This window comes from Pseudopipra pipra, chromosome W (genome assembly GCF_036250125.1).
Source record: "Pseudopipra pipra isolate bDixPip1 chromosome W, bDixPip1.hap1, whole genome shotgun sequence".
Classification (NCBI taxonomy): Eukaryota; Metazoa; Chordata; class Aves; order Passeriformes; family Pipridae; genus Pseudopipra; species Pseudopipra pipra.
Window position 1 is genome coordinate 3,252,293 of NC_087580.1, and position 21,089 is coordinate 3,273,381.

At 59.3% G+C, this 21,089-nt stretch overlaps 3 protein-coding genes and 1 pseudogene across 3 annotated transcripts in view; 3 read left to right on the forward strand and 1 right to left on the reverse strand.

Annotated features, from left to right (window-relative positions):
• LOC135404791 (class I histocompatibility antigen, F10 alpha chain-like) overlaps positions 1-21,089 on the reverse strand; it is a 197,754-nt gene that overhangs the window by 47,902 nt on the left and 128,763 nt on the right. The gene's annotated exons all lie outside the window — the stretch shown is intronic.
• Positions 3,701-6,223, forward strand: LOC135405974 (class II histocompatibility antigen, B-L beta chain-like). Its single transcript, XM_064640487.1, has 5 exons — positions 3,701-4,012; positions 4,535-4,804; positions 5,454-5,735; positions 6,004-6,110; positions 6,215-6,223. The coding sequence occupies exons 1-5, from the start codon at positions 3,928-3,930 to the stop codon at positions 6,221-6,223; spliced, it is 753 nt and encodes a 250-aa protein (XP_064496557.1). The 5' UTR covers positions 3,701-3,927.
• On the forward strand, positions 8,204-10,730 carry LOC135404447 (class II histocompatibility antigen, B-L beta chain-like). The gene is made up of 5 exons (XM_064639200.1): positions 8,204-8,369; positions 8,861-9,130; positions 9,825-10,063; positions 10,337-10,443; positions 10,559-10,730. Exons 1-5 carry the CDS (start codon positions 8,285-8,287, stop codon positions 10,683-10,685), a joined length of 828 nt encoding a protein of 275 aa, XP_064495270.1. The 5' UTR covers positions 8,204-8,284; the 3' UTR covers positions 10,686-10,730.
• Positions 19,435-21,089, forward strand: part of LOC135404414 (zinc finger protein OZF-like) — a 98,727-nt pseudogene continuing 97,072 nt past the window's right edge.

The following is a 21,089-nucleotide window of genomic DNA, read 5'->3' on the forward strand; positions in this document are numbered from 1 at the left end:
CTGGCCCCGGGGGGATCGGGGGTCGTTCCCAACCGGCTCCGCCGCACGGCCCGGGCCCCGCGTGTCCCGCTGCCGCCTGCCCGGCCCCGCCGAGCCCAGAAACGCCGCCAAATCGCTCAGAGGGACCAAAAACCCTTCCCGTGGGCAGCGAGGGGCGCGGGGGGTCCCTGTGAAGGCCCTTCCCCTCAGTCACTGCTGGGCACCCGCCGCCCCCGCCCCGAGCCGGGGCCCTTCCCAGCGCTCCCAGTGTGCCCAGCCAGCCCCGAGCGCCCCAGGGAGGGCTTCAGCTGGGCACGGCACACAAGGGCTGCTGGGGGGTCCCACCTCACTGCGGGGCCCTTGGTTCTTCCCGGGCTGGGCAAACCCGGCGGGTGGAGTTTTGTGCCAGAACTCTGTCCCCTCCTGCGCTCGGCCCACGGGATTCGGGGCCGTTTTCCCTTTTGGGGGCAAATAAATCCGAGGTGTTGAGCACTGACAGGACGCAGCAGCCCTGCAGCCTGCGGAGCCCGGGCTGGCCTGTGCCTGGCAGAGGAACAAAGCAGCTCAGGGACAAATGACTCAGTGGTTAATTGGCCTAAGAAATTGCTCCTAATTAGGGGGCAGGAGAAGTGAGGCCCCAGGGCTTCCTGGCCAATGCACACAGCTGGGAAAGCTGGGCCAGGAGCTCCACAACACTGTATTTGTGTCTTTTTTCAGATAGATCTGGCATTGCATTGATTGATTCTCAATATTTTATGCCTGTTTAATGATATTTTATTGATTCTCTTCAAGATCAGGATCATCATCTGGATCTTTATGGACATGGTGCTTTCCAAGGAGAGCAGGACACAGGCAGAGCCAGGAGAACCAGCCTGCAATCACACAGTGCCACCGGGGAGAGATGTTGTAGAGCAAAGACTCCCTTCAGGTTGGAAGGAAACTCTGCATTCAGTGAGCTGCCTGGAGAATGTGTGCCCACAGCTCTGTGAGAAGCTGACAGCAGGGAATAACATTCCCAAGCAGCTACAGCTCTGCCCGGAAGGAAGGACTGTCTGCAGGTTCAGACACTTCTGAGTTTGACCCTTCAGACCATAGTGACCCTTTCAGAGAAAACGCTGAGGACAAGTGTATTTGAAGAGCTCAAGCTGACTGAGAAGGCCTGCAAAGCATCCTGGAGAGCTGATTTCCAAGATCTCCGTGGGCATTTGGGACCTTGATAAATTCTCTTCTTCCCTCAGTGCCCAGGGAACACCAGACAAGGTCACCCAAGGGTTTCCCTTGGAGTCCCCTGGGCTTGGCTGGTGGAATCTTCTTGGGGGAGGGCAGGGATGAGATGAAGGCAGCTGGGTGAGACTTTGGAATGGAAGATCGTGCCTGTTTGGGGCTTTCTGTCTTGAAAGCAAGCTCACCATGAGCTGTAGAAGGCCCTGTGCTGGATAGATTCAGCTACTTGAATAAAGTTTTCAGTTTAAGATACTTGTTTTTTAGGAGCTCCTGATACCTCCAAAAGCCAGGTCAGGATTGCCAACAATTTCCTTTCCTATGTGGATATAATTACTTGGCAGGATTCTGTTGTGGAGTCTAATGCTCTGTACTAAGACATTTCTGGACTAGTATTCCAAGGAGCATCCCAAGCATTGTATCCTGCTCCCTTCTCTAATGTATCCATGTACAAAAGTCAGTAACTTCCTTTTCACAGCCTATTTATTTACCTAAATGAGTTCATTTGACTTACATATATTAAGGGATGGCTTTATTTCCTGGTCTATTTTTCCTGATGAAATAAATAATCCAACAGTTCTGCTGGAGTCCAAGTTCTTAAATCACTGGAGTTTTCATTGCATGTATTATGTAACAGGTTGAAAACTTCCTTAGCTGGCAGCTGGAACAAAACTCCATCCAGCTCCCAGGGCTTGCAAACCTCCTTCTTAAACAGCAGGAAGAGCCACAGCTCCCAGGGCTTGCAAACCTCCTTCTTAAACAGCAGGAAGAGCCACAGTAGATGCCCAAGTGCTGCAGAATGGCAGGAAATGCAGGCAGTGCAATGGTTGCAGTGTGTGAATCTCTGCAGTTCAGCAGAGGCTCCTCATCCCTCTGGAGCAGGGAGGTCACTGCTGGGAAGTTGTGCTGTGCAGAAGCCTTGAGCTCCTGTGGCAGGACGAGCACAGGGCAGTGCCACGGCCTTTGTGGGGAAGATCCTGCCGGGCCTGCCAAGTGCTGCTGCTCTTTGTAAAGCGGGAGAGTTGTGGGTCCTTGCGAGGAGGAGAATGATGATGTTCAGCAGCAGAAAGCAGAGCAGAGCAGTGCCCTCCTTTTGTCCGGGGCTGCCAAGGGGGCACTGAACCTGGCGAGCCCTGAGCCAGGAGCAGCAGGAGGGCAGTGTAAACCCGACAGCCCTGGAACAGCACGAGAGGCTGCAGAGCTGGAGAAGGAATTCTGCGGGAATACTCAAGTCTGGAATGCTGCTGGAAGCGTCCCTTTGGCCCCTAGAATTGCCCTGGGAGTTTGCTGCCAGGCTTTGCTGCTCTCCTGCTGCAGTGAGTCAATGGGAGCTGCCGGGTGCTGTGGGCTGGCGATGCCGTGGGGAGCAGCTGCCCGGCCGTGGTGCCCCTTGCCGTGGGTGCCGTGCGGGCTGACGGTGCCGGCGGGTTCCGTGGCAGCGCCGGAGCCCGGTGGGATCCGCAGCGCGTCCCACCCGGCGCTGCAGGACCGGCAACGGCAGCGAGGGCTGCCAGGCCTTGGGAAAGCTGCGACCTGCAGGAGCTGTCAGGGCTCCAAGGCACAGCCCGGGGGGCCAGCAGAGACACAGAGTTCCTGCTGTGCCCATTCCCATTCCTGCCATGCCCATTCCCATTGCTGGTGATGCCCAGCCTGCTCCCAGTGTCCCCGTTCCTGTCCCCAGTGTCCCCATCCTGGTTCCCCACGTTCCTGTTCCCGCTCCTGGTGTTCCCATTACCAGTTGCTGGTAATGCCCCACCTGTTCCCCGTGACCCCATCCTGGTCCCCCCTGGTTCCCATTCCTGGTGTTGCCATTCCCAACTCCTGATATCCCCATTCCCAGTTCCTGGTGTCCCCAGTCTTCTCCTGGTCTTCCCATCCTGCTCCTGGTGTCCCCATCCCTTTCCCCATTGTCTCCTTGTGTTCCCAGATCAAAAAAAAATCCTGGAAAAGAGAAGTTTAGGTACTCCCAGGACCCCAAAATTGTGAAAACAAGGGTTTGGGCACACCCAGAGCCCAAAATATTAAAAGAGAGGGGTTAGGACACTCCCAGACTCTAAAACTCATGAGAACAGTGGGGGTTCAAACACTCCCGGACTCCCAAAATCTCACAAACAGAGGGTTATTGGGCACACCCGGCATCCCAGACCCTCATTCCCACCTATCCACGACACTCCAAACCCCATCCCCAGCAATCCTGGAACCCCCCAAACCCACCTTTGACCCCCCAAGTCCCGGGCAGGGTCAGCTGCAGCAGCCAATGGGAGCGAGTGCTGTTGATGCGTCATCAGCTGCCGGGCAGACCCGTCCGGAACGGAGCCCTCCCCGAGCTCAGCCAATCAGAGACCGCCCTCCGCTCATTTGTGGGGCCCGCGGGAGCTGCGGGAACCCTGGCTGGGCGTTTTTAGGTTGCCCTGAGCTTTGTGAGCCGTGGTTGGGCATTTTTGGTGGGCCCTGAGCTCCCCCCTCCCCCGCAGCCCACGGACCCCCCGAGCCCCCCAGCCCCGGGGCTGCCGCGGGGGCCCCCAACGGCCCTCAGCCAATCCCAAAGCGCCCACGCCGCCCGCGCCCAATCCCAGCGCGCCGCGCTGATGACTCATCAGTCGCCGGGAAGACGCCTCGGAAAAAGGGCCCCAACTGCGCCCTCAGCCAAGCCCAGCGCGCCCCAAACCCCCCAAAACGGCGCCGCCCGGCTGGTTTGGGGCTGTCAGCAGCTGTCCGGCGCTGGGCATGGAGCGTGTGCGGGGAGCTGGGGCCGTGCTGACGGTGCTGGTGGTGCTGGGAGCCCCCCCGGCTGCGGGCGAGGAGCTGTCGGGTGAGCGGGGGGGGGCGGGCAGGGGGGTCGGGTGGGAAAGGGGGGGAAAGAGGGGAGAAAAGAGGGGATGGGAGCCCCAAAAGTGAGTGGGAGGGGGTTTGGAGGGAAGTTTGGAGTGAGTGGGAGGGTAGTGGGAGCCCGAAAGTGAGGGCGGGGGGTTCTGGGGATTGGGGGGACGGTGGGAAAGGGAGGGGGGAAAGGGGTGGTGGGAGAGCAGGCAGAGAGGTGCCATGGGGGTCCCTCGGTGTTCCTTGAGCCCTGGTGGGGGGTTCAGTTTCTTGGGGCTCTGGAGGGGGTTGTATCCGCATTGTGGGGGTCCCCAACCCCGCTGTCCATCCCCGGGGGGCTGATGAGGGGGTTCCCCTCACTCAAGAGCCGGTGCTGGGGCGTCCGTGGGACGGAGTGGGTTGGGAAAGGGGGATCCGGGGTGGTCCCTTGAGCTCCCACCCTGCTGTGGGGGGCTGGGGGATGATGGGGGGGGGGGGGACGGGGCACCCCCTGACCCGTGTCCTGCACACACAGGGGTGTTCCAGTGGATGGGAAAACAGGAGTGTCATTTCATCAACGGCACCGAGCAGGTGAGGTTCCTGGAGAGGCACTTCTACAACCGGGAGCAGCTCCTGCATTTTGACAGCGATGTGGGGGTCTATGTGGGGGACACCCCATTTGGGGAGATCCAGGCAAGAGACTATAACAGCCACCGTGAATATCTGAAGTACAAACGGGGTCAGGTGGACACGTACTGCCGGTACAACTACAAACTTGGTACCCCGTTCAGCGTGGAGAGGAGAGGTGAGAGTGGGGCAGAGCGGGTCCCCTCGGGCCCTGCCCCGGGAATGACCCTGGAGCCCCTCAAACCCTCCCTGGGAACCACCCCAGACCTCTCAGCCCTCCCTGTGCCCGTTCCTGTAGCCATTTGCCCACTCCGAGTTCCTCTGAGTCCATCCCAGTCCATCCCAGTCTCTCCCAGTGCCCCCACGCGTCTCCACCCCGCTGGGGCCACCGAGCTCACGCCCCTCAGCCAATCCCAGCGCGTCTCTCTGATGACGCTCCAGTTGCCAGGCAGACCCAAACTAAAGACTTCTCTCACCACCACTCAACCTCCCAGTCCCGATCGCTTCCTTCCCAGTCCAGAACAGCCCATTCCCAGTCCTTCACAGTCACTCCCAGACCCTCTCACTCCATTCCCAGACCTCTCGATCCATTCCCAGACCCTCTCACTCCATTCCCAGTCGTTCTCACTTCACTCCCATATCTCCCATCCCTCCCTCCCAGTGCCCCCCAAGCCCAGCCCCTTCTACCCCACTCTGTTCCCAGTCCCTCCCAGTGCCATCCCAGTCCCTCCCAGTGCCATTCCAATCCCTCCCAACGCCCTCCAAGCCCTCTGCCCTCCCTCCCAGTGCCCCCCAGCTCAGCCCAGTGTCTCCCCCATCCCTCCCAGTGCCCCCCAGCGTGTCCATCTCGCTGGTGCCGTCGAGCTCCCAGCCCGGCCCCGGCCGCCTGCTCTGCTCCGTGATGGATTTCTACCCTGCGCCGGTGCAGGTGAGGTGGTTCCAGGATGGGCAGGAGCTGCCGGAGCACGTGGTGGCCACCGACGTGGTCCCCAACGGGGACTGGACCTACCAGGTGCTGGTGCTGCTGGAAATCCCCCCCCGGCGCAGGGTCACCTACAGCTGCCAGGTGGAGCACGTCAGCCTGGAGCACCCCCTCAGCCGGCACTGGGGTACGGCCCGGCCCCCCAGCCCCGGGGGCACACTGGGGGCGACTGGGAGGGAGTTTGGTGGGTACTGGGGGTGATGGGGGGTGGGGTGGGAGGATCCTAAAGGGGCTAGGAGGGGCTTGGTGTGTTCCTAACAGGGGCTGGGAAGGGACTGGCAGGAGGTTTGAGGGACCCCCGGGTGGGCTGGGGGAGAGCGGGCCGGGCTCTGTGGGGTGCCAGGGGGTGCGTGGGAGGAGGTTTTGGGGGTGCTGACCCCCCCGGCTCCCCCCAGCGATGCCACCGGACACCGTCCGCAGCAAGATCCTGGTGGGGGTCGGGGGCTTTGTCTTGGGCTTGGTCTTCCTGGCGCTGGAGCTCGGCTTCTACCTGCGGGAGAAGGTAAAGGGGGGTCCCCAGGAGTCATGTACTCCCCCTTGCTCTCCCAGAGCGTCTGTGCCTCCCAGCCCCCCCCCCCACTCTCACCCCCTTTTCTCTCCCCACAGAGCTCCTGAGCCGCCGGCGGCTGCAGCCCCTCCCCGTGGCCTCGGGCCCAGCCGGGACCCCCCAGTCCAGCCCCGCCCGCACTTTGGGGGTGTTCGTGTGTCCCCCCCGGCCCTGCTTTTCTTTGTATTCAAACCCCAGCCGGCTGCTCCCAGTGTTCCCAGTAAAGCTTCCCAGTTCTCTGCAGTCCTGGTTATTGGGAGACAACTGGGGGGCTCCGAAAATCCCAGCAACTGGGGGGTTTGGGCACTCCCAGACATTAAAAATCCTGAGAACAGGGGGGTTTGGGCAATCCCAGGCCCAAAAAATGATGGAGAAAAGTGGTTGGGACACATCCAGAGCCCCAAAATCTTGGGAACAGGAGAGTTTGGGCAATGTCAACCCTCTGAAAAGCTGGGAATAAGGGAGTTGGGAACATTTAGTCTATGAAAATCTTGAGAACACGGGGGTATGGGTTCTCCTAGATACTAAAAGTCCAAGGAACTGGGGGGCTGGAACACTTCCAGACTTCAAAATATTGAAAAAGGTTTTTGAACACTCCCAGCCCCCTAAAACTCTTGGAAACAGGGGGGGTTTGTCATCCCAGACATTAAAAATCCTGGCAACAGGTGCTTTTGGGCACTCCCAGACCCACAAAATCCTGGAGAAAGGTGGTTTGGACACACCCCGACTCCGAAAATCCTGGGAACAGAGGGGTTCGAGCAATGTCAGCCTCCCAATAAACCAGGAACAGGGGGGTTTGGGCTGTCCCAGAACTACAAAATCTGGGAAAAGAGAGGGTTATGTACTCCAGGATACCTAAAATTGTGAGAACGGGGGGGGTTGGCACTCCCAGCTCGTCAAATGTAAAAATAGAGCGGTTTGGGCACCATCAGCATCTAAAAAACACGGGAACAGGGGGATTGGGAACATTCAGACACCAAAAATCTTTGGAACACAGGGGTATGAGCTCTCCTAGACCATAAAAATCCCAGGGACAGTGGTGTTGGATCACTCCCAGACCCCAAAATATCGGAAAAGAGGGGCTTGGACACTCCCTGAGCACAGAAATCCTATGAAAAGGGGGGGTTTGGGAACTCCCAACCCACCCAAAATCCCAGGAACAGAGAGGTTTGAGCACCTCCAGAGCCTCAAAGTCTTTGGGAAAGGGATGTTTAGTCACCCCCAGCCCCTCAAAATCCTCACATTGTGCAGGTCCAGGCCCTCAAAATTCAGGAACACTGGGCTTTTGGCAATCCTAGACTTTGAAAATCCTGGAAAAAGAGGCTTTGGGCACTGCCAGCCCCTGAAAATCCCGGGAACAGGGGGGATGCGGCACACACAGACTGCCAATATTGTGGGAAAAGAGAGGCTTGGGCACACCCAGATCCCAAAATTTCTGGGGAATGGGGGGTGGGAGGCTTTGGCCAATGTCAGTCTCCAAAAAAACCGAGGAACAGGGGGGTTTGGGCACCCCCAGACCCCAAGAATCCTGATAACAGCAGGTGCTACGCACCACCAGAGCCCCAAAATCTCGGTCAAAGGGCTATTTGGGCACTACCAGACTCCACCCAAATGCAGAGAAGCGCCAGGCCCCCAAAAGTCCTGGAAAAGAGGGGTTTGGGTACAACCAAAAATCCTGGGGAAAGGGGGATTGGGCACCCTCAGCCCCCCATCTCCCCCTTGTTTTGGGCAGCTCTGAGCTCCGGGACAACTTTATCCTCTGTTTGAGGTTCCCCTGATCTGTGGGAGCCCTGGGTGGCTGTTTTTGGGTTGCCCTGAGCTTTGGGAGCCCTGGCTGGGCATTTTTGGTGGGCCCTGAGCTCCCCCCTCCCCTGCAGCCCACGGACCCCCCCGAACCCCCCAGCCCCGGGACTGCCGCGGGGCCCCAACGGCCCTCAGCCAATCCCAAAGCGCCCACGCCGCCCGCGCCCAATCCCAGCGCGCCGCGCTGATGACTCATCAGTCGCCGGGAAGACGCCTCGGAAAAAGGGCCCCAACTGCGCCCTCAGCCAAGCCCAGCGCGCCCCAACCCCCCCAAAACGGCGCCGCCCGGCTGGTTTTGGGCTGTCAGCAGCTGTCCGGCGCTGGGCATGGAGCGTGTGCGGGGAGCTGGGGCCGTGCTGGCGGTGCTGGTGGTGCTGGGAGCCCCCCCGGCTGCGGGCGAGGAGCTGTCGGGTGAGCGGGGGGGGCGGGAAGGGGGGAAAGAGGGGAGAAAAGAGGGGGTGGGAGCCCCAAAAAAGTGAGTGCGAGGGGGGTGGGAAGGCCCGGAGTGAGTGGGAGGGGGGTGGGAGCCCTAAAGTGAGGTTGGGGGGTGTGGGGATTGTGGGTACGGTGGGAAAGGGGTGGGAGAGGGGGCAAGGGGGTGTGGGAGAGCAGGCAGAGGGGTGCCATGGGGGTCCCTCGGTGTCCCTTGAGCCCTGGAGCGGTTCCCTGGGGCTCTGGGGGGGTGGGATTGGCATTGGAGGGGTCCCCAACCCCCCTGTCCATCCCCGGGGGGCTGATGAGGGTGTTCCCCCCAGCCAAGAGCCGGTGCTGGGGCGTCCGTGGGGCAGAGGGGGTGGGAAAGGGGCGTCCGAGGTGGCCCCCTGAGCTCCCAGCCAGCTGTGGGGGGCTGGGGGATGATGGGGGGGACGGGGCACCCCCTGACCCGTGTCCTGCACACACAGGGGTGTTCCACGACATGTTTAAATACGAGTGTTACTTCATCAACAGCACCGAGCGGGTGAGGACCATACTGAGGCGCATCTACAACCGGGAGCAGTACGTGCACTTCGACAGCGATGTGGGGGTGTTTGTGGGGGACACCCCGCATGGGGAGAAGGTTGCCAGGGAATGGAACAGCGACCAGGACATTCTGGAGTACGTCCGGTCTCTGGCAGATGGGTGCTGCCGGCACAACTACAAGTGTTACGGCCCGTTCAGCGTGGAGAGGAGAGGTGAGCGTGGGGCAGAGCGGGTCCCCTCGGCCCCTGCCCCGGTGAATGACCCTGGAGCCCCTCAAACCCTCCCTGCGAATCACCCCAGACCCCTCAGTCCTCCCTATTTCCATCCCGTGGCCTTTGACCCCTCCCAGTTCTTCCCAGTTCTTTCCAGTCTCTCCCAGTCTTCCAGTGCCCCCTAGCCTCTCCTAGTCCATTCCAGTTTTTCAGAGTCCATCCCAGTCCATCCCAGTCTCTCCCAGTGCCCCCCCCGCGTCTCCACCCCGCTGGGCCCACCGAGCTCCCGCCCCTCAGCCAATCCCAGCGCGTCTCTCTGATGACGCTCCAGTTGCCAGGCAGACCCAAACCAAACACTTCCCTCCCCAGGACTCAGCCTCCCAGTCCCGATCGCTTCCTTCCCAGTCCACACCAGTCACTCCCAGTCCTTCCCACTCACTTCCAGTCCCTCTCACTTCACTCCCAGACCCTCACAGTCCATTCCCAGTCGTTCTCACTGCACTCCCACATCTCTCAACTCTCTCCCCAGTGCCACCCAGCCCAGCCCCTTCTCCCCCACTCTATTCCCACTCCCTCCCACTGCCATCCCACTCCCTCCCACTGCCATCCCAGTCCCTCCCAACGCCCTCCAAGCCCTCTGCCCTCCCTCCCAGTGCCCCCCAGCTGAGCCCAGTGTCTCCCCCGTCCCTCCCAGTGCCCCCCAGCGTGTCCATCTCGCTGGTGCCGTCGAGCTCCCAGCCCGGCCCCGGCCGCCTGCTCTGCTCCGGGATGGATTTCTACCCTGCGCCGGTGCAGGTGAGGTGGTTCCAGGATGGGCAGGAGCTGCCGGAGCACGTGGTGGCCACCGACGTGGTCCCCAACGGGGACTGGAGCTACCAGGTGCTGGTGATGCTGGAAATCCCCCCCCGGCGTGGGGTCACCTACAGCTGCCAGGTGGAGCACGTCAGCCTGGAGCACCCCCTCAGCCGGCACTGGGGTACGGCCCGGCCCCCCCAGCACCGGGGGGGCAACTGGGAGGGAGTTTGGTGGGTGCTGGGAGGGGGGTGGGAGGGGCCGGGTGGGATCCCTGGCGGGGCTGGGAAGGGACTGGCAGGAGGTTGGAGGGACCCCCGGGTGGGCTGCAGGAGAGTGGGCCGGGCTCTGTGGGGTGCCGGGGGGTGCGTGGGAGGAGGTTTTGGGGGTGCTGACCCCCCCGGCTCCCCCCAGAGATGCCACCGGACACCGTCCGCAGCAAGATCCTGGTGGGGGTCGGGGGCTTCGTCTTGGGCTTGGTCTTCCTGGCGCTGGGGCTCGGCTTCTACCTGCGGGAGAAGGTAAAGGGGGGGTCCCCAAATGGGGGGCGTGGCCCCCCCCTTGCTCTCCCACAGCCTCTGGGCCCCCCCTGCCCCCTCAGCCCTTTTTCTCTCACCCCCTTTTCTCTCCCCACAGAGCTCCTGAGCCACCAGCAGGCGCAGCCCCTCCCCGTGGCCTCGGGCCCAGCCGGGACCCCCCAAACCATGCGCTGATTTTGGGGGGTTGCATGTCCCCCCCTTCCCTGTATTTCTTCCCGCACTAACCAGCTGTTCCCAGTGTTCCCAGTAAAGCTTCTCAGTGCTCTGCAGTCCTGCTCACTGGAGAGAAGGGGCTGGGGGTGACTTGGGGGGAAACCGCGGGGGGAGCAGAGTTTGAGGGGGGCAGAACCGGCCCCAGGATGGATCGGGAATGGGGAACCCCCTGAGTCCTCCACGTGTCACCCTGTTCATAGGGGGGATTGTGGGGGCATCTGCACCCCACCAGGGCACCCAGCGCACCCCAAGAGGTGCCAGGACCCACATAAACTCCGAAACAGAGGTGGTGGGAATCCCAAATTCAGTGGCAGGGGAGTGGTACCCCCCCAAAGGAGGATGGGGGTGAGACAGGACTGAGGAGTGGGGAATGATGGGAAAGGGGTGGGAGAGGTCAGAAAGGTGGGGAAAAGGAGGATGTGGGACATCAGCTCATCCCCAGCTCCCTGCACACAGTGAAGCTTCCCAGTTCTCTGCACTCCTGGTTACTGGGGAGAAGTGGGGGGGATTCAAAAATCCTGGCAACAGGAGGGTTTGGACACTCCCTGACCCCGAAATATCACAAAAGAGGGATGTGGACACCCCTAGACTCCAGAAATCCTGGGAACAGGGGGGTTTGGATATTCTCAGACCTTAAAAATCCTGGGAACAGGGGGGGTTGGACACTCTCAGAACTACAAAATCCTGGAGAAAGGTGGTTTAGGCACATGCCATGTATCAGGGAGGGAAAAGGTCCAAGAGATACTGGAACGTGAAAAACTAGACACCGTTGCTACTTAAGGAAGTGACTATTTATTATGAAAGGTGGCTAACAGTGAAAACATAGGCACTCAAGAGAAAGGGATTAGGGAGGAGAAAAGTGAACAAAAAGACCCTAAAAGGAAGGCACAGCACCCTACTCACCCAGGTGTCACCTATAAGAGAGTCTTACCCACTCTAAGCACTTCTAAAGCCTCTCTGCAGCAGCTGCGTGTTCCGGAGGGCTGGCAGGCTCCCACTCCAGCAGGAGTCCCTGCTAAAAGCAACTTGGTCCTTCGTGTAGAGCCAGCCCCCAGCAGGGAAAGCGTGTCTGCTTTTATACAGTTCATTGAGCACACCTGCCCTGGGAGGGGTGGCCAGCACCGCCCCGTCAGGGGTTCCCAATCCCACCCCCTTGGTTATGTCAGTGCACCCCTTCTGTGCATGGGTGAGAACTTTGGAAATCCCCCCACGCAGGCGCAGTGAGACCTGGGGGTCTTTCCCAATTGAGTCTGGGGGCGAGCCTTCCTCACCTCATCATCACTTTCTCCTCCAAATGCCCTTGATGAGCCATTAACCAATCACAGGAGACCAATTAAAACAGTTTATACAGAAGTTCTCCCTCCAAGGACAAATTTACTGTTTTATCAGTGAACTTGGCAGGAAGAACTGTAAACTACTGCAGGTGGCTAAGGCCAAACACAGACCAAAAATATCATCACAACTCCATCCCAGTGAAAGGGCTCTGAGCCAGAGAAGGGATGAGAGCCAGGTACAGGCTTGGGAATTGCCGGGAGGGGAAAGGGATGTCTAAGAACAAGTCCCTCAGGAGAGGGAAGCAGAGAGGCTGAGTTTTGACCCCAGCACAAAGGTGTGCAGGGCAGAGCAGAGAATGTGCCCACATAAGATTCTTGTGTGTCTGTCTTTGCAGTTCTGACAGGCACTTCTTGTCACAGCCTGTCCTCTCCATTCCAGAATAGGCCCTGGCAACCAAAGAACCAACACCCCACACCATAGTGCAGACCAACCCATGTGCTTTGGGCCCTTTTGTTGTCCTATCCATTCTGGCCTATCCTCTCCATTCTGGAATGGTCTCTGGAAACCAAAGAACTAAGCCCCCACCATGTGACAGTTCAACCCCATGCATGTGCCAAGGGCTCCTTTGTGGTGTCACAGCCTGTCCTCTCCATTCCGGAATGGGCCCTGGCAACCAAAGAACCAACACCCTACAACCCCAAAGTGAAGCCCCACCTTTGTGCCATGGGCCCTCTGGTGATGTCACGGCCTATCCCCTCCATTCCAGAATGGCTGCTGGAAACCAAAACACCAATGTCTCACAGCCCCTAGTGCAGCCCAACCCCTGTGCCATGGGCCCCATTGTGATGTCACAGCCTGTCCTCTCCATTCTGGAATAGCCCCTGGAAACCAAAGAACCAACACCTCACACCCCCACAGTGCAGCCCCACCTGTCTGCCACGGGACTCTTTGTGAAGTCACGGCCTTTCCCCCAGGAAAGAAAGCCTGGAACCTTTGGGTTTCACATGCAGTTGGGGGGCCACCCTTGGCACTCCATGGGCAGCAAGAGCTTTCTGTCCTGCCACCTTTTGTCTGGCAGGAATCTTCAGCTGTGTTCAGTTTGGGCAGTCAGACTGGTAATTTCAGCGCAGGGCTCCTGCAAGTGAACGACAGCCCTTCCCTCCAGGAAAGAAACCCCTTACCCTCGGTCTCTTCTCCTGTTCCCTAAAACACAACCTGCAGGGGAGCTTTCTGGGATCTCTTCTCTTGGGAATTGGGAAGACAGACCCACTCCCATGTTTAACACCTCAGGCAAAACCACCCTTTGAACACCTTTCCCAACCTTCCCCAACCTTTCCCAAAGCCCAGATTTTACAGGTGTCCTGTAATTCTGGCCCAATCTCACCCAAGCCCACAAACCATGACAGAAACCTCTCAGCCTCACGCTGCGTCCTTCCCATTGCTGTGCAACAGGCAATAAGACAAGAGGACACGAGGACCTGCCTGTCAGGGGCTGTTTGTCAGGGACAGGAGCAGGACTTTTTGGAGAGAAACAGGGATTAGGTATTGAAATGGGCTGCCCAGGGAGGTGGTGGAGTCACCGTCCCTGGAGGTGTTGAAGCAAAGACTGGCCATGGCACTGAGTGCCGTGGTCTGCTTGACGTGCTGGGGATGGGGCGTAGGCTGGACGCCAGTTGATCTCACAAGTCTCTGCCAACCTCAGGGACTCTGGGCTTCTGTGCCACCCCAGCCTTTGAGGACAGCGTGCTGGTGGCTCAGAGGCTCCGTCCTTGCCTTGCCTTGCCCATCTCCTGGCTGCCAGGCAAGGGCCTTGTGCCATCACAGCCTCTGTGGAACAGCGCGGTGGCTGAAAACTGTCAGTGCTGCGTCCCCGTGCCCAGAGCCTGGGCAGAAGTCGGCTGGCAGGGACGGGCAGAGACTGTGCAGAGGTGTCAGCTCGTCCCACAGCAGCACGATGCCCAGCCAGGGCATCTCCTGGCTCCTGAGAGGCACTGCAACCATACTGGGATGACTGGGAACAAACTGGATTCATACTGGAAGTGTTTGCAAGTTACTGGGATCATACTGGGGGTGACTGGACACATAGTGGGATCATACTGGGAGCAACTGGGACCATGCAGGGGCAAATGGCATCGTCCAGGCAGTGACTGAAAGTGCCTGGGGCCATACTGGACTCAGACTGGGAGTCCCTGAGAGGGAAAGGAACCATCCTGGGGGGGGGGACTGGGAGCAACTGGGACCACCTTGGGGGCAACTGGAATCCTATTGGGAGTGACTGGGATCCTATTGGGAATGACTGTCAGTGACTGGGATCATACTGGGAGCAACTGGGATCATGGTTGAGGCACAAAGGACAGAGAGAGGGAAGGGGATCAGAGAGAGGAGGGAAAGAGAGGGGAGGGGCAATTTTAGAAAGGATAAAGAGGAAAGAAAGACAAAAAAAGAAGAAAAATAAGAGAAAAAGCCGAGTTTAAACATTCAGTAAATGTGTGAGTCACTGGGAGCTCCCAGGTCAAAGGCAGGTGAAGTGTTTGCAGGGGACAGGAGCCTGTTCAGGGCTCAGGAGCTGCTGCTGCCCAAAGGGAGGAAACGCCCCGAGGGCTCGGAGCAGAGTTTGTGCTTTGGGGCCTTTGCCAAGAACCCGCAGGAGGGAAAGCAGTTCCAGCCAGGGGGGCCCAGGGGCTCCCAGCACGGGCCCAGGGGCTCCCAGTCACCCCCAGGGTGGGCCCAGTCACCCCCAGGATGGGCCCAGTCACCCCCAGGATGGGCCCAGTCACCCCCAGGATGATCTCAGTCACTTTTAGTCACGCCCAGTCTGATCGAAGCATGATCCCAGTCACTCCCAGTCTGATTCCATTCTCTCCTAGTAGGATCCAAGTTACCCCCTGCGAGGTCCCAGTTGCTCCCAGTCAGTCCCAGTATAATCCCAGTCACTCCTGGTGTCTCCCACTATATCCCAGTTGCCCCCAGTGTGGTCCCACTCACTCTTGGTTGTTTCCAGTAGCTTCCAGCATGATCCCAGTTGCTCACAGCCACTCCCAGTCACCCCCAGTGTGGTCCTAGTTACTCCCAGTATGATCCCAGTCCCAGTATGATCCCACTTGCTCCCAGTATATCCCAGTTGCGCCAACATGGTCCCAACTGCCCTCAGAATGCTCCCAGTCACTCCCAGTATGACCCCAGTCACCCTCACAGTGGGCCCAGGTGCCCGAGCATGGGCCAAGTTGCTCCCACTGTGATCCCAGTGTGATCCCACTTGTCCCTAGCATGGTCCCACTTGCTCCCAGTTCCTCCCACTGTGATCCCAGTTGCTCCCAATTGCACCTAGCAGAGACCCAGTCGCTCCCAGTATGATCCTAGTATGATCCCTGTATGATCCCAGTACAATCACAGTTACCCCAGCATGGGCCAAGCTGCTCCCAGTTGCCTCCACCACAGATCCAGTCAATCCAAGTATGGTCCCAGTCTTCCCCTAGCATGGTCCCAGTCAATCCCAGTTGCCCCCTTGTACATCCAGTCACTCCCAGGTGCTCCCAGTCCAAGTCACTCCCGGTGTGGTCCCAGTCACCCCCAGGATGGTTGCAGACTCTCCCAGTAGATCCCAGTTGCCCTCAGCATGCTCACAGTCATACCCAGTTAGTGCCACTTGCCCCAGGATGCTTCCAGTTCCCATCAGTAAAATCGCAGTCACTCCCAGTCTATGCCAGTTGCCTCCAGCATGCACCCTGTCACTCCCAGTTACTCCCAGTTCCACTATACTTCCAGCATGGCCCCACTGGCTCCAAGTTCCATTCTATGTAGTTCCAGTCACTCCCAGTATGATCCTGGGCACTGACAGTCACTCTCAGGATGGTTCCAGTATGGTCCTGGTCACTCCCACTATGATCCCAGTCACTCCCAGTCACTCCCAATAGGATCCCAGTTGCCACCAAGGTTGTCTCAGTTGCTTCCAGTATGAACCCAGTTGCCCCCAGTGTGGTTCCAGTTGCTCCCATTCACCCATACTGTAGTTCCAGTCTCTCCCAGTATCATCCCTGTCACTCCCAGCCACTCCCAGGAGATCCCACTTGCCTCCAACATGCTCCCAGTCACCCCCAGTATCATCTCACTCACTTTTAGTCATATCCAGTATCATCCCACTATGATCCCAGTCACTCCCAGTACAATACCAGTCTCTCCTAGTAGGATCCAAGTTACCCCCTGCATGGTCCCAGTTACTCCCAGTCATCCCACTAGAGTTCCACTCCCTCCCAGTCCCTCCCAGGACCATCCCAGTAGGATCCCAGTGACACCCCAGATGGTGGCACTCACACCCAGGATGAACCCAGACATGCCCTGGCACTCCCAGGATAAAGCCATTTGCCCCCAGCAGGCTCCCAGTTCCGCCCAGTCACTGACTATGGTTCCAGTTGCTCCCAGGATGATCCCTGGCACTCCCAGTCACTCCCACTATGATCCCAGTCAATCTCAGTATGATCCCAGTCAGTCCGGGTCTCTCCCAGTATATCCCAGTTGCTGCCAGTGTGGTCCCACTCACTCCTGGTTGCTCCCAGTAGCTTCCAGCATAATTCCAGTTGCTCACAGCCACTCCCAGTCACTCCCAATGTGGTCCTAGTTCTCCCAGTATGATTCCAGTCACATCCCAGTATGATCCCACTTGCTCCCAGTAAATCCCAGTTGTGCTAACATGGTCCCAACTGCCCTCAGAATGCTCCCAGTCACTCCCAGTATGATCCCAGTCACCCTCACAGTCTGCCCAATGGCTCCCAAGATGATCCCATTGCCCCCAGCATGGACCAAGCTGCTCCCACTGTGTGATCCCAGTATTTACCCCAGTTATCCCCAGTGTGGTCACAGTTGCTCCCAGTTGCCTCCAGCACAGATCCAGTCAAACCACGTACGACGCCAGTTGCCCCCCATAGAGTCCAATTCACTCCCAGTGTGGTCCCAGGTGCTCCCACGATTGCTGCAGACACTCCCAGTAGATCCCAGTTGCCCTCAGCATGCTCACAGTCATACCCAGTTACTTCCACTTGCCCCAGGATGCTTCCAGTTCCCATCAGTAGGATTCCAGTCACTCCCAGTCTATGCCAGTTGCCTCCAGCACGTACCCTGTCACTCCCAGTAACTCCCACTTTCTTCCAGGTTGATCCCAGTTTCTCCAAGTGTGTCCCCAGTTGCCTTCCAGCATGGCCCCACTGGTTCCCAGTTCCCCTCTACGTAGTTCCACTCACTCCCAGTATGATCCCAGTCACTTACAGTCATTCCCAGGATGGTTCCTGTATGGTCCTGGTCACTCCCACTAGGATCCCAGTCACTCCCAGTCACTCCCAATTGGATACCAGTTGCCCCCAAGGTGGTCCCAGTTGCTCCCAGTCCCCCCCACGATGGTTCCTTTCCCTCTCAGGGACTCCCAGTCTGAGTCCAGTATGGCCCCAGGCACTTTCAGTCACTGCCTGGACGATGCCATTTGCCCCTGCATGGTCCCAGTTGCTCCCAGTCTGATCCCACTATGAGTCCAGACATTCCTAGTATGACCCCAGGAACTTGAAGTATGAATCCAGTTTGATCCCAGTCATCCCCAGTATGGTTGCAGTCCCTCTCACATACTCCCAGGAGTATTGCAGTCATTCCCAGGATGATCCAAGTCAGTCCCAGTGTGATCCCAGTATGAGCCCAGCAGGGGCCTGGCTGCTCCCACTCTGATCCCAGTTGCCCCCAGCATGGTTCCAGTTGCTCCCATGAACCACTTCTCTGGTTCCAGTAACTTCCAGTATGATCGCAGCCACTGCCAGTACAATACCACTCTATCCTAGGAGAATCTGAGTTACCCCCTGCATGGTCCCAGTTGGTCCCAGTCACCCCACTACAGTTCCAGTCCCTCCCAGTATGATCCCTGTCACTGCCAGTCTCTCCCAGTCGACCTCAGCATGCTCCCAGTCACACCAATTATGCTCCCAGTCAGTTCCAGTGTGGTCCTAGTCTCTCCCAGTATGATCCCAGTTGCCCCCAGCCTGGTTGCTCCAGGATGGATCAGGAATGGGGACCACCCGGAGTTCCCCCCGTGTCACCCCGTTCTGGGGGGGCTCTGGGGGGGCACCTGCACCCCAACACAGCACCCAGCGCTCCCCAAAAGGGGCCGGGACCCCCCGACACCGCCCCACAGACCCACAAGGACCCCCCAACCCGCCCAGACCCCACCCAGAGCCCCCAAAGCCCAAATGTGGGGAGACCTTTCTGGGCACTGGGGGTGCCGGGAGCCCCCCCGGCTGCGGGGGCAACTCCCCCGTGTGCCGGCAGAGCCGCAGCGCCCAGCGCTCCCCACCTCGAGCCCACCGGTGCCCCCCCCTCGCCCCCAGCGCCCCCCGGGACGGCAATTTGGGCAGGGGGGAGGGGGGGGCGCCCAGGCCGGGCCCCCCCGCGCTGTCCCGGCCGTGGCGGCTGCGGCGGGGGCCGAGTGCGGGCGGGAGCGGCCAAGAGCCCAGCGCTGCCCCATCCCGACCTGCCCCAGCTCCAGCCCTGCTCCTGCCGCGGGAGGCCATGGCTTTGGGGGCAAGGGGGGGGCAAGGGGGGGGCAAGGGGGGCGCAAGGGGGCTGGGCCAGGGGGGGAAGGGCTGCAGGGGGCGGATCCCGGAGGAGGAAACCCGCCAAAAGCGGCGGCCCAGCCGAGGGAGGAGCCGAGCGGGAGCACAAAGAAGAGCAGCCAAAAGGTCCTGGCGGTCGCTTGGCAATGGCGGGGGGGGCGAGAGTGGTTTTGGGGCCCCTGTGAGAGCCGGAGGGGAACCCCGGTAGCCGAGGAGTGGGGAGAGCGGAGAGGGGCGATCCCGGAGCTGGGGGACCCCCGGAATGCTGGAGGGGGGGGAGCAGAGAGGGAGCACCGGGCCCCTTAAGCGGGGGTCCCGGAGAGGGGGAAGGCCTTGGAGTGTGGAGAGGAGGGGGGGCCTTGAGGCGGGGTGGGAGCCGAGAGCGCCAAGAGGTTTGCGAGGGTGGGAGGCGAGAGAGGAGGGCCGGCCGGCCCCGGGAGGCAGAGTGGGGAGAAGTGAGCCCTGGGACCCCCCTGGCAACACTAAAGGGGACCCCAGAGAGTGGGAACCCCCCTGAGCCGCGGGACCCCCGGCAGCCCGGAGAAGGGGGACCCCCAATGCAGGCAGAGGTGCCATCAGGCCAGACAGGGGGGACCCCCCTAACCCCAGAGAGCAGAGAGGGGGAACTACTGGGAGGGGATTTTGGGCTGAATGTTGTTGTTTTGGGGATTTTTATGGACACAAGATGCCCGGTGAGTCCTAGAGCTGGACTTGGGCAACGCGCTTACCCCTTGTTTTTCCCCCTCCATCAGGATTTCTGCTTCCCAAAGCTTGGGCGGATGGTGGAGGAGGCTGCAAGGAAGAGGAAGATGCCGCGGGCCCCCCAGGCAGGTGAGGAGGAAGTCAGTGCCCCTTTGGGTCGGTCTTTTGTGGCCGTCCTGCCGGGGCCGGAGTTGGGGGAATGTCCTTGGGCTTCCCTGTGGGCCGGAGGCAAATCCCCTACCTGTCCTTGTTGCTTCCTGCCCCAGGCCCCGAGGTGAGGCCGGAGAGCGCGGAGGACAAATCCCGGCGGCAGAGCCTGGTGGGAGAGGCCGTTTTGAAGGACTCCCCGGCGCAGGAACGCAGCGGGGAGGAAAAGGGCCGGAGATGCCCCCGCAGGAGGGGCTCCAAAGCCAGCCCAGGGGGCTGTGAGGAGGAAAGATCCAGCGTGTGCGGGGAAGGCGGCCGGAGCTTGAGGTGGAGCTGCGAGTTGGTGGTCCCTGAGCAGCCTCCCAGCAGGGAAAAGCCCTTCAGGTGTTTGGAATGTGGGAAGAGCTTCAACAAGAGCACCAACCTTGTCAGCCACCAGCACATCCACAGTGGGGAACGGCCCTACACATGTAGGGAATGTGGGAAGAGCTTCAGGCACAGCTCCACCCTCTGCGCCCACTGGCGCATCCACACTGGAGAACAGCCGTACAGGTGTGAGGAATGTGGGAAGAGCTTCAGTCGGAGCTCCACCCTCCGCAACCACCAGCACATCCACACTGGAGAACGGCCCTACAAGTGCTTGGATTGTGGGAAGAGCTTCAGGGACAGCTCCACTCTCCTCACCCACCAGCACGTCCACACTGGGGAAAGACCCTACACATGTAGGGAATGTGGGAAGAGCTTCAAAACCAGGTCCACCCTCTGCAGGCACCGTCGCATCCACACCGGAGAGAGGCCCCACAAGTGTGAGAAGTGTGGGAAGAGCTTCATCCGGAGCTCTTCCTTGACCTCCCACCAACGGACCCACCGGTAAGAGAAGCCCCGAGTGCCCCGACTGCGGGAAGAGCTTCGGCCGCTGCTCCAACTCCATCAGCCATCGGAGGACCCGCGTTGGATGATCCACAGGGACCCCCGTTGGGCACAGACCTGGTGACCAACGTTCCTGGTGACCCCTGTTTAGCAGAGACCTGGTGCTGGAATAGAGTTCAAACCTGGAAGAAGAAGAAGGACTGGCACATCTGATGAGAAAGAGAAGACTCCAGTTCCCGGATAACATGAAGGTCAGGATGGTCTCCCCAAAGAAAAACCCTGAGAGACACCTGGTGTGAAAGGATGTACTGAGGGATGGGGCCAGTGAAGGTCCCACAGCCTTTTTTCACAACCATCCTGCAGGATGGGAATAGGGAACCTTTTTGACCTCTCTTATTTATCTGTCAAGAAGGAATAGATGCCTGTCACGCTACCCCAAATTTAGCTTTGTGACTAAAGAAACTCTAAAACTCCACCTAAACCTGGAAAAATAGTCTAAAAAGAAGTCAAGGATAAGGAGAAATGGAAGGAAGATTTGCATTGAAAGTGCTGGATGGGCCAAGGGGCTGATCCTGCCTTCCCTTCCCCTTTCAGGTGGCTCATGGGGTGAGAAATTTAAAGTTCTGCTCTCTGATTCCTTGCTTTTACAGAACTAGAGTTTGCTTTCACTTCCCAGTGTTTTAGTAGATTGCTGGTGTGGTTTAGAGTTTGTGCTTTGATTGCTTTGTGGTGTTCTTGCTGTGTTTGAAGTGTGTTTTTGTAGCCAGAGCCTCTCAGCGAGGCCTTCGAGCTTTTCTGAGCTGGTCAGGGTTTGTCTTGATCAAGAGTGTTATTGGG